The sequence below is a fragment of the Hippoglossus hippoglossus genome, chromosome 19 (genome assembly GCF_009819705.1).
Source record: "Hippoglossus hippoglossus isolate fHipHip1 chromosome 19, fHipHip1.pri, whole genome shotgun sequence".
NCBI lineage: Eukaryota > Metazoa > Chordata > Actinopteri > Pleuronectiformes > Pleuronectidae > Hippoglossus > Hippoglossus hippoglossus.
The window spans coordinates 16,027,943-16,045,820 of NC_047169.1; the positions used below are offsets into that span (position 1 = coordinate 16,027,943).

The following is a 17,878-nucleotide window of genomic DNA, read 5'->3' on the forward strand; positions in this document are numbered from 1 at the left end:
TTGACTTCTAACACTTTTGGACTGAACGTCAAATAATTAATGAGGCGGGCTTCTAACCAATTTTGTCTCCATTAGATAAGAAAACAAATTATTTCCCACTTTCATGAACGCACAACATTGAGTGGAAAAGACATCTCTCGCTCTCCAGATATGTGTCCAATACAGTATGTGGCCTGTTCGCCTCAGGAAATCATTACAGCAAACAGGGCACAGCATGGGCTCAAATCTCCCCGCTTTCATCCCAAATGAACTAACCCTCGCTCGCTGCCTCTCCTCCTCCTCTTCTCTATCTCGATCTCATTCCTCTTATCTCTCCGAGCTTCTTGTGTTTCATCTTGTTTCCTTCCACGAATCTCCGTTTCGTCGCGTGCCGAGTTCCTTTGTCACAAACCTGCTCCTCAAATTCTTGCCCCTCCATGTCTCCCCAGGCATCCCCTCTTTCTACTTTCCTTCTTTCAATCCCTTGCAGCCTTCCTCTTTCCTCTCATCCCCTCTTCCCTTCCCCTGGGGCCCAAAGAGCAGAAACAAGGGGCCGGTGTCAACTACTCACATCTTTATTCAATCCCCCCATTTTTTCACAAGCTGTGCTTTACCGCCCAGCTCTTCCCTCTCACTCACTCTCATCCTCTCTAGTGTCACACCTCACCCTCTCCTCCTTTTGCTATAACTTTTCTTTCCGTTTCTTTTGTATTTTAATTAAGAAGGTGGACACACACACGCACACGCACGCACACACACACACACACACACACACACACACACACACACACACACACACACACTACAACCCTCTCCGTTGACCAGCAGCTCAGCTTGGGCGTCTCCCCATTAACCTGAGCGGCAAACCACATTTCGGCGGATAACACACAGCCAGGATTAATGTTTCCTGCAGGGTAGCACCTCACTGAAATAGAAACACTCCCTCAGTATAAACACCCTCCCTCTGTGAGCCCATCTCGACAAGATTACCGCTCCTCCTTGAGATTAAAGAAATTTCACCACGATTATAGCTTTACCGTTTCTGGACTGCTCTGCCTGCACGCTCGTCGAGTTATTAGCCTGCTGACATAAATCCCTGGTCCAAAAGTGTACGTGCAACTAAGACCTCATGTACTGCGCTTCACGAGGTGAAATACACAAATGTGTGCCGACACTCCCCTGCTCCGGAGTTGGATGTGAAAGTGGCAAAGTGCATGAGGCAACATTTGCACTTTGCTCTCATGCCACTGCACATATCAATCTCTTGCAGGGACCATTTCTTTCTTTCTTTCCTTTCCGCTCACTTTTTTCCCCTCAACATCCTGCAAGCAGAGGGTGATTAACACTCTGAAATCCCACCAGTTTTCCCAAATCAGCTTTGAAACTTAAAATCTAGAGTGATCCTTCTCTCAGATTACCGTTCTCCCACATGCACAAACACACACACACTCACACACACACACACACACACACACACACACACACACACACACACACACACACACACACACACACACACACACACACACACACACACACACACACACACACACACACACACACACACCTCCATCTCCGTGTCTTCCAACCACACCAGGTTCAGTGTTTTTGCATGCTGCACTAATCCTTAGCCAACAAAAAGAAATGGAGAGCGCCGCCTTAGGTCATACGTGTCACGTCTAATGAAAGGCCCCGGCTGGAGAGGGGCTGGCTTTTCACAGAGAGAGTAAACAAACACCAATGACCTTCACTATTTATACACACACACACAAACGCACTCACAAATACACAAAGGCACACACTTGCACTTGATTTATAGTTCAATTAACAACTAGAATGATAGTGGTGGCTTTAAGGTTGCATGAGCACGCCTCAGATCACCACAGTGAGAGGTCAGGATGGCCAGGAGGCGCAACGCACTGCAGTGCAACGTCCAGCTAACTTGAGCGGGGGGGGGGGGGGGGGGGGGGGGGGGCGAGGACCGACATGTTGGGAGCAGAGGTCACATGGTTCAAACACACCATGCTTGTGTGTGTCTGTACACAGTGCATTCATGCAAGAGTGTGTGGAGATGTATGTGTTTGGGCAATTTGTGTGCCCAGGCAGTCCAGCTTCTGTCAATGAGGAAACCTTGTATCTCCACCCAGAGCGTCACTGAGTAGAGTTCCCACCTCCACCAAAACAGTCCCCTTCTGAACCTTTAAATTCACTATACATCTAGTTCTTATTACATTACATGTCATTTAGCTGACGCTTTTATCCAAAGCGACTTACAATTACAATTAGTGCATTCAGCATCTATGAGGGGCCATTTTTGGGGTTCAGCATCTAGCTCAAGGACACTTTGGCATTGGCTGCTGACCTTCTGGTTGGAGGACAACTACTCCACCCCATCAGTCACAGCCGCCCCTTTTATATTTGGAACTGCACCAAATTTCACACTTTCATAAATATCAGTCCCGTAAATATGTCTTTCATTAAGATCCATGAATGTTCTGTCCATGAAACGGCCAATCACGCAAAGTTAAACAAACAAATCCTGGATCCGCCCCCTGATTCTTGGGTCATGCCACACCCCCTCTTCCTTGGTGGAGGTAATAGACCAACACATACAAAAATAGTCAGATATTAAATCAAATTGATGAACTTTGAATAGTTAATGAAATCTGATCAGACACCTGCAGTATAATGATCAGATTTATTCAGCTGGCACCAAGAACTTTTTTCTACTTTCTGGAGATACGAGGTTTCCACGTGGCATCAACACTACATGCAGATGGGTCTATAGGTCCCACTGTGTTTGCATGTTGTCTGTCTCCAGAGTGTGTGTGTGTGTGTTTAAGGGTTGTGTTTGGGCTGTGCAGCGCTCATGTTATGTAATGAAGGGCACTGTCATTTAAAGGGTTTGACTGCTCTGCCCTGATTTAAGGCAGACAGATAAGCAATACTCAATACTGGGTGTGGAATACATATATTGACTGTCACGCAACGGGATCACTTTTCCATTTCAACCTCAAACACGCACACAGACTTACAATGACTGTGTCTGACCTTTTCCCATAACTACCACTTGTCAAACACTTGTCACACGTCTTCACTTTAATATTTAAACGCTTATGTTAATGGGGACTTGCTCTGGTCCCCAAAAGTAAGACAAGTCCCCACACTCACACGCACATCATGATGTCTCCAGGATGGTGTCATGGTCAATATTTCAAGGACATGTTTGGTCGGCTGATCTGATTTGTCAGGACAGTTTGGGGCTTTTCGAGCAACTGGTGCAATGTTGTTGAGCTGTCAAAACCTACATCTGCGCTGGATACTTCCTCCACCACTTCATTTATTTGACATACTTAATCAGGCTTTATTAATCAACAAAAAGTTATAAATAAAAACAACTGTGAGTGTTGCTGCAGTGCTTTATATTGAACTGAATAGAGAGCTTATATTTTGAAAAGTTGTGATCTTGGGTCTGAAGATCGCGTGGGCTTGTTTAACGGACCTCTGAATCCGCCGACATGTAATATATGAAGTCAATCATTCAAACGTATATATTAACCACACACGTGAATAGTAATAAAGCAAATTATGTTTAATTTTATGGAAAACATTGACTTTAAAATCATCACTGAAGATAAACCAGGTAGGATGAACACAAAGTTCTCTAACGTCACTCCAGAGCATCAACACAGGACAGGAGAACAGCCCATTCCAAACAGACAGGTTTAGAACGGGCACTGAACAAGTTTATTAAAACTCACTTTGACTTGACTGCTCTTTAAACTATCTTGACGACTTATTCGAAACCCCCTTTATAATGACATACATTTATGAGCACAAAGTTAATGACTTGTTAGAAAGTGATTAAGTCTCTGATAAATAGTTTTCTCAGTTTTTAATCAGCTACCAGGCCTGCAGATATACAAGTTCACGAGACATTATTAGAGGCTTCCTCCATTACGGCAGCCTGCACTTTCATTCTGCAAATTACAATTAACACGGTGAATAAGATTGTTCTCAGAGGGAGGAGAAATAACAGGGGGTCCGCGTTAATGAGATTTTTGTGGATGTTGAACACTAACTGGAGGTGGATAACCCGGTGTGCACAACAGTATAGTGCGTACAGTGCGTGAAGAGTAATGTTGTGTTGTACTCAAGAGAAATGACTGTAAAGATGGACGACGCATCTCCACTTACTCTCACCATCTAGAAATGAAGCCAACGCTGCCATTTTGTTCATTTGGAGTCAGAGTTTACACACAGTGATGATGGAGCTGCAGTATCAAGGTCCTGCAGATAGAAGTGCTCGACCACTCAGTCCCAGCCGTCAATCATCACGTTTAACCCCCATTTTATAGCATCAAATAACGAATAAAAACACTTGGACATACATCGGTATGATAAGAAGATCTTTATATACAGTCTATAGTGAAAACAAATAACATACTGTATATCTACATCAACATACCTGATGATGCACCCACCATATCGCACAACCCTGTTTTTCTCCGATGAGCTCCCCCACTCTGTTGTCTCTAGTTTTACTGTGGCTTCCTCTGGTCGTCAGAGAGAAGGAAAAAAATACACCACAGACACGTAGCAAGTCAGACCAGCGTGAGCCACAAAAACCTGCCATGTGAGAAAATGCGTCTCCACTAAGAAGCTGAAAAAAAACGAATGTCCCTCAAAGTTCAACTTTCCCAGCTCCCCTCCGTCTCCCCCTGCCTCCTGATTACCTCCAGGGTCGAGCTGTCACTGCCTATCACCTCTCACCTGTCACCAGCGTGTGTGTGTCTGTGTGTGTGTGTGTGCGCTCGTGTGTGTGTGTGTGTGTGTGTGTGTGTGTGTGTGTGTGTGTGTGTGTGTGTGTGTGTGTGTGTGTGTGTGTGTGTGTGTGAGAGAGAGAGCATGGCTGAATGCATGTATGCTTACAAGTGAATGTGCTAAAGAGCCCACACATGTATGTGCCTGCATCACCACTCGCCTCAGTTACTCTCAAAGTGAAAGGACATACAAGTTGACAGATTTGCTGCGTCAGATGTGACAGTTGTCTCCCTCCAGCCGCTCTACCTTCCTCTCTCCACCTCGGAGCTGCCGGGCGGCGCCGGGCCCTCGCACACTTAAAATGTGGGTCAGCACCCACTGACTCGGGGGTTTGGCTGTGTGTTGTTTTTATGTTTGTCTTTGTAGACGCTCTGTTCGTCAGCGTAAAGATCAAACGGTTGACATCGGAAAAGTTAAAAGATTGACAGCTTTTATTTTTATTTTTCACACCTTGAAGCGGACATTTGACATTTTAAGGCAGCTGAAAATAGTTTGTTTCGAGATGAAGTTTTTTCGCAAGAGAGTCAAGCCCATATCAGCCAAAAGTGAAATGCATAACACCAGCAGACTCCCAGCGAGTCGGCCCCAGTAGCTCCTTTTCATCCTTTTTCCAAACTCCTAATGGGCCATCTGTCTTCAGCTTCAATTGGGCCTGAAAACCAGCTTAAACCAACTGAGAAAACTATTTAAGCTGCTTGAAAACTTTAAGCAAAGAACTGCATCACTTCCATTTTCAAGGTAAATAAAGGACTCGCAAGCCTCTGGGACTGGAGGGAAAACTTCAAGCTTGTTAGCACCAAAACAAAACCACTCAAACGCCTCTTAATAGTTGAATAATAACCCAGAAACCTACAGGAGGTAGGAGTCCTAATAGATAATCATTATAGAACCACATTACTTATATTTTCTATGTGGATGGAAAAAAGATAAATGACATATGGTGACTGCTGTGCCTGAGGGAAATGACACATGTTGGCCTCTGTAGCATAAACCCACAAACACCCCTGTGAACAGCAGAACAATAACACACAAATACAGTATCCATGCAGGCGACTCGAAAACTGAAATCCTGTTTGTCATGCACACTTTAATCACTGCTCTCCAATAAGAGAGGAGCACTCACATATATGTAGGTGTGAACGCTCCAACCTCCAAATATGTAGGACTAAAATAGCACAGTGTGTAAGGACGTCTAATTTCATTTCACACGTACAAGCAGAAAAGTTTCCGTCAACCTGACTCAGGGGAGCATGTGCAGCTGCTGGATCAATAATATGTGCAGTAATGCAATAACAGGACACGAGCATGTGCTGAAAACATTTAGTGTTGTGTAAGTCCTGAACCTATATGCAGGACTTAGGACACTTTACATTAGTACAATCGATAGAGTCACTCAGCACAGAGGCAGACACACGGACAGGTTTCCTCTTGTTTGAAGACTGGCTGTAATATTATTTGTAACTAATCACCGGGAGTGCAACCTGTTCTGAATGATCTGAGGAATTGATTGTTACAGGACATTAGCAAAGTCTCATCTCAATGTGGATGTAATGTCGCGTGGGAGCATGGTCACATCGCTGTTACGTAACACGTAGCACAGAGCCGGAAGAGACATAACCTGAAGGTAGATTATCTATACACGGACTGCACATCCTATACGGTCTCTGTTGTTTTGTAGTCTGTCACATCGAGCAGGAATCATTGAGCATTGCAGCCCAACAGTGGAAGTTGGTCGGCTCATAGCGTGGGTTGGAGAAATGTTATACAGGGACGTGTCGCTGTTTTGGCAAATATCTCCATCTAGTCTGACAGTCTGACAAACGGCTTTCTCCAACAAGATGATTTCAACAAGTGAGATAAAAAAGTGTTTCAGAAACAACTTATATACCACAAACTCCTGAAGGACTTAAAGTGATGTGCATCTAACGATCCAAATTAGATACCATGACACATCTTTAAACACTGATACACCTCTGCATGTATGTTAGACACTGTCCTTTCTCATGAATGCTGGAAATATTTTTTATTTTGTTGATGTGCTCTGCTACAGGCGCCATCTATTGCACCTCTGTCCATCCTGGGAGAGGGATCCCTCACATGTGACTCTCCCCTTTTGTGGGGGTAGTTTTCCTCACTCTAGTTTAAGGTTTCATTAGGCAGATTGTGATTTCTCAATATGATCTATAAAAAAAAAAAAAAAAAGTATTGATTGACATCATTCCCACATCTGTCTGGGGAAATGTCTTTCAACATCAAACCACTGACCTTCTGGTTAGAAGGAGACTCCTATACCTCCTGAGCCACAGGCACCCCTGCTTTTAAATATGTGATATCAGTAACAAGTTATTTTTGCAGCAGAGGACAGGGTGTAAGCATTGTGGGTAGAGCCATACTTTATGTTTAAACTGATTAGATGGCAAGATACGGTGGCAAAGCACAACTTCTAAATCACTTCTAAGGTGATGCAACTGCTTTGTTAAAAATGTTTAATTGGTCAATTTGCATTGGTTTTACATCTGATTGAATCCCCCTATATAAGCCAATGGCTTTTCTATCAGTCCACAGCTCCCTGTGAGTCTTAATCTTTTAACCAGCTGCACGGCCATCTTCACTCTTTCAAAGACATCCGCAGAAACCCCCCCCCGTGAGACTCAGCCAACGCTCCACAAACACGACATAGCCCGCAGACAGGTGCAGTTTTTGTTGCAGATTAAAAGTCCAAATCAGCAAGTTGTTTAAGCGGCGAGCCAAGAGGAGAGCGCGTGGAGGCCCGAGGCGCCGCACAGCAATGAGTCAGAGAGGGGATGAGGAGCGGGGAGATAGAGAGAAACTGGAGGAGAGGAAGAGGAAGACAGTATGGTTTGAAGAGAAAGAGACAGATTTAGGGCTGCGTTTAGGTGAGGAGGGGGCAGAGAGAGAAGGAATGAGAAGAATGGAAAACTGAGGGATGAAGAAGACGAGAGAAAGTGATTTAAATCTGTGCAGAAGACGGAGACAGATAAGGAGGCGTTTTGTTGTGTGGTGGGAATATTTAGAAGAGAAACATGACGTCATGATCTAATACGCAATTTCACAAAGACACACGCCACCCACAGTGTATATAAACGGATTCACAATAAGATGATTAAGATCTGAATTGATTTGAATGAATGGATACGATTTTCTGTTACAAAATCAGGTCCCACAAATAGACAGTAACTCAGACACGTAATTCAAGCAGTGTCAGGGTTTCGCATGGAAAATCCATCACAGCAAAACCTCATTAAGTATGTGAGGGTCTTATTCTTTTGTTGTAATATATCTTTTAGGTGTTGACCCTCCTTTTACACATCATTTAGTGATTTCCTTTATTTCTCAGGATGCCTTTAATCGTCTCTAAACTAGGATCAGAAACAAACCATCACAGAGTTATGATGTTTTAGGGTGAACTACTTTTTTCAGGTGACTCAGGTGACTCCTGGAAGTCAAATAAAAAGGTCATACGTGTAAAAACAACCGTGGCGCATTTGTCAACACGAGATACTTGTTGCTGATTAAACAAGGAGCTTTATTGTGTCTGGCACCAAAACATAATGTCAGGTCCACTTTTTGGCATCTGTGACCCTGTTATTCACACACATCATCACACCTACTCATATAGATGATGAGAGAAGTGGCCAGAGGGATTCACTTTTCTGTTTGGCAGGTTACTTGTGAACAAGTTGCCCCTGGCTGTTGTTCTGTCAGGTCAGTCATATCCTGGCTCCTAAGCCAGATGCACATGTGTGTTTGTGTGTGTGCGCGTGTGTGTGCGTGTGCGTGTGCGTGTGTGTGCGTGTGTGCGTGTGTGCGTGTGTGCGCGCGCGTGTGCGTGTGTGTGTGTGGTAGTAGGGGCTAAACGTATGAGCTTCATTAGCAGAACAGAGGCACTAGTGTTTGAATTATTGATCAAGGGAGTGAATACCATCAACAGTGTAAATTCAGCAAATGCAGGGGGATAGAGGAAGTGTTTGTTCAAAGTGATGAGTATGCCTGCATTTGCGTGTGTGTATGTGTGTGTGTGAAGTGTGTGTGTGTGTGTGTAGTGTGCTGTCAGTCCTTTGCATTTCTTGCGTCCACACACATCAAGCCCTGAATCCAACCATGACCATATTGGAGGAAATCGTGTCCATATGTTGTGCAGCCAAAAGGCCTCCAGTCACATCCAGCTGACAGAAGTTCAGCACCTAAACCATTCACTGAGCAAAATACATGTGGTCATGAGCCACTTTTTATTGGACATTGGCCATAAAATAGAGTGGGGGGGAAATAAAATATATACGGGAAAAAATCGGAGGATCACAGACCCCAATGAGGCAATGCTGAATTTTTAATCAAACCATGATGTCATTATGACGTTATAATGAAACTGCAGTAGGATAGCGGCTGTGGGTCAGAAAGGTAAAGCGGCTCATCCACTAACCAATCAGTGCTTGGATCCCCGGCTCTTTTATTCTGCATTCCCCAGTGTCCTTGGGCGATCCACCGAACCCCACAATTGCCCTTGATGGCTGTGCCAACAGTGTGTGAATGGTGTGTATGTTGTTAATTTAGTCTCAAAATTCATGAGCAGCAAACTACAGTGGTTACACAAACTCGCCCTTCCCTTGCATGCTCGCCGGGTTGAATTTTGAGACTTTGGAGGCGGGGACAGTGGCTGATGCTCCCCTAGTTCCATTGGTCACTTTGAACACTCCAGTCCAAGGACTATCTCTGATCCCTAACCCCCTTCCCTTTGATATTTTTCTGCACTTGTAGATTTAAAGTTCACTGCTCGCTCACGAATACACCTTTCCGCTCTATAATCTATAATTCCGTGTGCTTGCTGAGTAGAAATGCTCCCTGTGTTTTGGACTTGTGCAGGCGTGGTTTTTACGTGGGCAAATTTTTAGACTAAATACACGCCACAGGTGTGACATAACAAAACACTGCGCATAGAAGCCCTGTATGACTGAGTGTGTGTGTGGATGAATGTGACTTGTACTGAAGTAAAGTGCTTTGAGTGGTCGATAAGACTGAAAAAGTTCTATATACATACAGTCAATTTACCCCACTATTTTTTCATGAAGTATTTTTGAGCTACATAATCTTTAGGTTATGTCTGATGAATGCAGAGATACTTCAAATGTATGTACAACATCTTTGTGACTTCTTCGTGACGTTATTGATCACATGATATCCTATGATGGGGAACACATTCAGGATCAATATAAGCTTCAGATTGTCTCTGTTATTTGTGGATATATTTTGGAAAATGTGTGTTTCAGATCATATTTTTGTTGACCTACAGCTTTTTAACTTTTACCAATCAGCTCTAAAACTTAATCATAGATAGATAGATATATAACCGTTTATCATCAACGTCCCATTTCAGCTCACTAGCACAGTGTGAATATGATTCAACAGATGCTGCTTATTTGATTATGGAGGCGATGCAACTGTTAAACCAAGCTGTCTGGTACGGGTAAGGCAGCAGTCATTTCATCATTGAGGTAGGAGGCCTAGAAAAGACACAGAATTAGGCAGCTGTATATGGTAAAAACAGATGCATACACAAAAAATATTATTGAAGTTTGTTTGGTTTGGATATGACTGATGATACCACCGTCAACACAAAACACACACACACAGAACACACACGGCAGATGTAGAATTACACAGAACCACCTCTTTTGACATTTGACATGTAACCACACATCAACACACAGGTAGACAGCAATCACGAAAAAAATAAAAGTACACACATTCACACACCTCCACACATGATGAACACACCCTCCCCTGGGGACGAGAGGATGTCATGGAAATGAATCGCCTGTGTGTGTGTGTGTGTGTGTGTGTGTGTGTGTGTGTGTGTGTGTGTGTGTGTGTGTGTGTGTGTGTGTAGGACGTCCAGCTGTTGGGGAGAACCCTCTCAGGGGATGTACAACACACATCTGTGAGAGTAACAGATGGTGTTTGTCTCACTTACTCACTGACTGATAGAGTTTTAGAATCAGACTGTGCAGCTACTCTAACATTAACAATTTATCTCATCACTGTTTATTCACTTTTACATTTGCGGGGTGACATTTTTTTTTTTTGTCTTTCAGTTTGTATTTGAGTTTCTGTTTTATTATCATCACATTGTAGAGTTTTAACTCTCATTTCACTGACGGGATTAATGAGGCCAGTGGGTCTTTGCATTTAGCAATTTGAACATATGATAATATAATAAGAAACTGTAAAAACAATAATTTTTTTTTGCAGTACACTCAACCTAAAGTTAAACACCTGTTGTCAACCTGTTTTTTTTTTAAAGTGTGTCCTTAAACTGGTTTATGAATAGAAATCAACGCAGCAATTTACAGCCTCTGTGTGTGTGTGTGTGTGTGTGTGTGTGTGTGTGTGTGTGTGTGTGTGTGTGTGTGCCTGTGTGCGTGTACGTATCCAGGACACTGACCGACCTTCTGAAGCACCATGGGGGCGAAGTGAGCTCGGTGGAAAACGCCACGGCCAGTTCACCCAATGGAGGAAGAGCCAATGGCATCTCAGCCAGGATGCTGCGCAGCAGGAGTGGTGAGTACTGAAAGACACAAAGACACACATGCACACGGTCGTGTCTCCATGACTTCAGAGGACATTACATTGACTTATAATGATTTCCTGGAGACTGCACTCTAACCTTAACCATAGCTACTACTTGCCTAACCATAAACCTAACCTTAACCTAAACCTAAACTTAACCTCACCTTAAAACATGTCTTCACCTTAAAACTAAATGATATGCTATGTTATATGAATGTAACGTCATGGGGACTTGTTAATTCCCATAATGTGACCGTGTAAATAGATTTAGGTCCCCACAACATGAGAAATACCTGGACCACACACACATTCACACACAGGTACAGGTAAAGTCAGAATAACATACTATAAATAACCGGTCCTACGACACATCTTTATGTGCCGAGAGAATCAGTGAGCATCATTATTCCATGCAAATGAACCCATTTTGTACAAAAACATAAAACACAAACACAGAGAAGCTCAACAAACAGCTTCCATGCAGCATTTGGTTTTCAGCCCAGTTTGCAACTTCTTTTTTCTATTTGCATAATGAGCAGTAACATATGCAGGGTCGCACATGTAATAAATTACACTCTAACTTTCATGAAAGACGAGAGCAATGTTGTGTTGAATGAACACTGAATAAAAATCCCTCCAATAAAAATACTTATTTTGATTTGCAAATTCAAGACCATTATCCAGATCTGCACACATTTGATAGATATAAGGAGTCTACATATGCCAGATCTTTTTTTCATCAAGACTTCTGATTTATTTCTTGAAAAAATTCACAGAAATGTTGAAAAACGCCTTATCTCACAAAGTTAAAGAAAGAGAAAATTGAATTACTGGACCCTTTAATCAAATCCATTCCAGAAGTTAACGGGTTCTTTCTTGGCCCAAACACCACCCATCCACCAAGTTTGCCCAAAAACATTGTTTCAGTAGCATTTGTGTAATCCAGCTAACAGACAGAAAAACAGACAAACAGCAATGAAAACGCAACCTCCTTGATGTAAAAATATTAAAAAGACACATCCACTGAGGCTGACGTTCTCAGAGCTCAGATGACTTAAGGATAATATAAAAAATAATAATTTAGGAAAGAAGGTGAAAAACACAAAACAGTTTGTTCATTGCTGTAAAATATGTAATTATTTCCAAACAAATGACACAAGTGTATTTACACTGAGGTTGGCACGTAAAGCCAAACAGACACTAATAATCCCCAGCTTTCTTGCTCTTCTCAGTTCAGGTGCACCACACTTGAAATAAAAACCACACACACAACAAACATTGAGTAAAAGACAGACAGCAGTGAAGGAGAACCCCCCCCCACACACACACACACACACACACACACTTTATCTCACACTCTTACTTATTCAAGGTTGCATCCTTCACAGAGACAACAGAGCCGAGAGAGTCTCGTTTCATTTCTCTGCTCAGATGTTTCAGCGAGAGAATCAACCACCTGAGCTTTCACTCACAGTCCTGCTTCCCAGCCTCTACGCTACTACGCTGCCACTCAAGCCGTGGGTTTGTTCCAAGACGTCTATAATCGCCTGAGCACTGTGGGCAGGTGTCAGGAATTAATGTACAGCTTGCGTTGCTGGGTTATTTCTAAAATCAAATCATCACAGCGAGAGGAGGACATCAGTGTCTCGTGATCTGCATCCTGGAGGATACTTTTATTTCATTCTCACTGCCATTGTGACAAGTATGTTTCCAATCTGTATTCAAAGACATAGTCGCTGCTTTGTGGGTGCATTAGCTTTACTTCTTTAAGGATCCCATACAGGTGGTTACTAGCAGACAATATACACACACACACACTAAAGCAGTGTGAGCGCAAGTCAAAGAGCTGAAGCTGGAGCAGGAAATCTGAGTGCAAACGAAAAATTTGAGCACAAGCAGAGCAAATCTAAGCACAAGCAGAGTATAACTGAGTGCAAGCGCAGGGTTTTGGGTGAAAGCATTACAAAATCTGAACATGAAAACGTGAAGTCCTGCTCTCGAAAGGAAAGCCCACACTCTTCAATAAAGAGAGGGAAAAAACCCATAGGAAAAAATCTGAGTTAATTTTGTGAGAATTTGATTAAAATCTGGAAAACACCAGGTTGGTGAGATCAGCAGGTGAGAAATGTACTGAAAAGTCCAGAAAGAGTCAGACTCAGTGCAGAAGTACAGAGCATTTTTAGGTAGTGGAGAGGACAGAGTGTGAGAGAGTGAACAGGGGGATCTTCATCTGTAAGTAGAACACATGCTTGTTGCACGTGCAATACTGATGCAACACACACACACACGCACACACTATTTAATTATTATGTTAATGTAAGCAGGCTGAAACCCTACAGGCAGCATGTGCTGTTTTACATACATTTTCTATGCATCCCCAGCCTGGATGACACACTTTTCTACAAGCCACAGTATGTGCCACTTATAGGTGTGACGGGGTTAAGATAAGGATTCTTGTCATATAATATGGTTCATTCAGGGAAATTGACTGAGCATTAAGCTCTTGTACAGCAATGCCCTCAGATTACATTCACACAGGCAGAGAGATGCATGAAAATAAAACAGAAAAACAAGTCATGACAAGCAATAATGATCTACAATAGCAAGAGAAGTAAAAGGATGAAAAGTCACATAAGTAATAACAAGCAAGTTTACAATAAAACAGTAAAATATGTAAAATGTCAATAAAACATCGATAACAATTGGATAAAAAGATTTATAGCAAAAGTACAACAGTAGACAAGGTTAACTAAAAACAATAAATTACAATGTGACACAAACAGCAGCTGTTAGTCCATGCGGGTGCGCATGTGTATGGATTAGTATGCGTTGCTGTGCGCCTGCATGGGAGCATGTGAGCGTGCACAGGAGGATGTGTGTGTACGAGGAAGGGAGAGGGGTGTTTGATACGAGAGGCCGCCTGCAGCGTCTATCTCTCTCATCATGCCATGTAGAAATTCACACACTGCTAAAGACTTGATGGGACACACTGTTCATGACGGACGCCTCAATCCAGAGTGTTCCAATGATCATAGGCATTTGAAACAAGTTTAGGGAAACTGAGCCTCACTGGCAGCAGCCTTATTATTTTGTCTCATAGTTGCTGAGTGAACTTTGCTCGTGGCCACAGCGCCTGAATTTAGGGGCTGAGAAAAAGAGCATGAGAAATCATGATGAGTGAAAAACAATGTGCACGTGTTAAAAAACTGTAGCTGGACGACGTGGGTCCACTCCCTCCAACTATCTGGGAACAAAGCTCAATTATCCCTGATACATAGAGTCTGCACAGTAGCAATCATGGAGTGGAGCCGCAGTATTGAAGTCCAGCTGATAGACGCGCTTGACCAATCGCAAGCCAGTCTCAGCTGTCAATCACGACGTGTCACCCCATCTTTACAGCATCTAATAACTAGCTAAAGCTGAACGTACTGGATAATTTGGGCACTTCTACATACATCAGTGACATAACTAACTGAAATGAAAAATGTATTAAACATGTACTTCACTTTTTGGGTTTGGTCCATGTCCCACCAACCACTAACATGGAGGAGTTGCGGTTTATAACATATACTGCAGCCAGCCACTAGGGGGCAATCAAGATCATTTGAGGAGCTGCCATATCGTCCATCTCTATATAGAGTCAATTAGCTATGAGTGATACCCACATTTCATATGTTCTGCAGGTGACAAAAATATTGTAGTTCCCATGAAGTGCATTTGTCTTCTTCATCACATCCACTCACCAAACTCTGCATTTTATCGTCATTCACTGGATTTAGATCGTGTCTAAATCTTTTCTGTGCTCAGTGCTTCTCCATTTCTTTCTCTCTCGGTCTCTGTCTAAATAATTAGAATTTTCAGTCACTGCTTCACCGTGTTTCCTTCAATCCCCTCTTCTCTCTCTCCTCTTCACTCTTTCCTGCCACTCCTCCTGTTGCTGCCCTCAAACAGATTCTTATGTAAAGTCTTGTGTGGTTGTCGACAGCGCACCGAGGAATTTAAATCCCCTGCTGCTGAGAACCACCGACTGCTCGGGGATTGACACAATCATCCAGCTATACCTATCATGGGGGGTGCAGAGCTTTTTTAAGCACATGGTGGGGTGTTGCAAATGAAACAGCATGTGGCACAATCTGTTGATTGAATGAAAAAAAAACATGGGTAAATGTTGGCGTTGGACATGAGTGAGTCCGCTTCCTAACGTGAAGTGACAGTGGTGAAAGGCAGGGGCCTGGCAGAGAAGTCCGTGTTGATGATGATACTTATTGATGCTAATCTGTTCCAGTGTTTATCCACATTACACCCACTTTCCCCCTGGAGGAGGAAAATGTCCACTGGCTGTTTGTGGTCAATACACACAGACAGAAAAACATAGACATTGTCCAGCAGGCAGCTTTGTGCCAATGAAACAAAATACATTCCTGATTGTATCACTTGAATGCACTATGACATGTAGTTTTAGAAAGGAAACGTAAAGCTATGAATGAGAATTTAGCCTGAACACGCGTCATCTAAAAGCTACGTACATATGTATCCTTTTAGCTCATAAAACTATTTTAAGCAAACTCTCAGGTTGACATTTGAAGGTCACGTCATTGCTTCAAATCATGAGTCCCCCCCCCCCCGTCTGTCCAAGATCGTCATTCTCTGTTGACCCGAAGAATCTCCTGTCTCAAGTCTGAGGGTGTTGCAGGAATCTTGTTGCTTTGTTGGTGAATTTAAGCTGCCAAATTCAAAAGGTGTCATGCCAAATGTTCCCAAATTGAGCCACAGCACAAAGTGGAACACTATAGACTGCCAGACAGTATTGGTTTTTCCACTGTTGACAAGATGGCAGACAGTGGCCTCTGGAAAAAGTCATGCTCATCACCTACACAGTAACTGAACACATGAGTAAAAAGCCTGGTTCCCTTTCCTCTGTGGCTGGGGTTCAGTTTAAAATGACATTGTAGCACTTTTGAAAAAGGGAACAAAAAATCTTCCTCTTACAAATGAAGAGTTATATTCTAAAACTGTTTTCAGATGTGCACTGAAGTCCTGAAATTGTCCAGAGGGGCTGTATGTGAGAACGCAAACGTCCAAAATCAGTTGCGGATATTTTCCGGAACTTAATGGCAGTGGGGAAATGTCCGGAAATTTCACAGCGAGCGAAGTGAATGTGTTGAAGAAGTTTCTAATGTTGTTATAAACGTTGAAACTGGTAGAATACAAAAATCGCAGAATGACGACGCTGATAAAGATGTCAACTTGGAAAGACGACATTCAAGAACCTTTGGTGATGAGGGTCGACGCCGGTGGTGACGTATGTGAATTTATACGTCCTGTCTCCTGCTGCTCCACCCAGGAGCCACCAATCAACTGAATGTTACGAATCTCCTGCTGACTTCTTCATATTTGAAACTCTTTTCAAGACATTTTCCGTAATTCATGTGCAAAAAATTACTAAGAAAATATTTCTCATGAGCCAGTGTTGATTATTTGTTGATAACATACTAAAAGTGTCCAAAACTAATATTTGATTATTTTTGTAACAAAATGCCTCTTTGCTTCTCTTAGAAATATGTTTTCTCAATAATTTTGAACTCAAAGGTAGCTATAGCAAAGTAATATCATAATAAGAGATGTCTAGTGCCATATGGAAATACATCATATCACAGACACGAGCTGCTCTGACATTCAAGGCTGCAAATGTCAAAAAGTCCAAAAAAGTCAAGGAGAGATTTACATGAGCATCTGACATTAACTGAAGACATGAGGCAAAATATTTGGACTAAAAGTCCCTCAAACGTGACTCATTGCAGAGAGAAAAGCTTGAAGCAAAAAGAAAGATGACCTATTTATCAAAAACGAGTGCAAAAGTAGCGTGACCCAGTAACGAGTCACTCCTCGTGACATAAATTCTACCTTTTCTTCTCTCGCGTCGCTCTGTTTTTCTTCAAGCTGCCAGCTTTTTGAGCGTTTTCTTGCACGCTTAGCTCTTCCCTTGGGTCATGTGAGGCAAACTACTTATTCCTGTCGATTATTGATCTGGGTACGAATCTGAGCCGCCCTGCTCGTGTCACGTTGATGATTCTGACAAAAGGCATTCGTACGATCAGCTCAGCAGATCGCACAGAGCCGGGATTACAAAGTTCGCGTGGGGGTGAGAGGGTTGTGTTTGACGGCTCCGACTGGAAATGATGATGCACAGACTTTCACACATGAACTCATTGATGACAGATACGCACTCTGCTCTCTTTTATTCTCCGCTCTTACACTCCTGATCACATTTATTACCAACCTTGAATCTCAAGTAAATAATTCCAGATATAAATGCAAACAAACCAATTTGGTATAATCAGAAAAATGTAATAAAATGTCCCAAACAAAAGAGAAAAAAAAGCTAATCTGGATAATAGTGAAATATAACAAACACAAATGTAACTAGACGTAATTATTGGCATCATGGATGTATTCTAGCTCTTTTCAGTCTGCACGAGTCCTCTTTGCA

The 17,878-nt window shown here is 42.6% G+C and overlaps 1 protein-coding gene across 2 annotated transcripts in view; it reads left to right on the forward strand.

Annotated features, from left to right (window-relative positions):
* Positions 1–17,878, forward strand: part of shisa8b (shisa family member 8b) — a 29,469-nt gene that overhangs the window by 2,993 nt on the left and 8,598 nt on the right. For both annotated transcript variants that reach the window (XM_034571176.1, XM_034571177.1), the window contains exon 3: positions 11,255–11,379. In XM_034571176.1, coding sequence (XP_034427067.1) covers positions 11,255–11,379 — 125 coding nt within the window. The remainder of the gene's footprint in view (positions 1–11,254; positions 11,380–17,878) is intronic.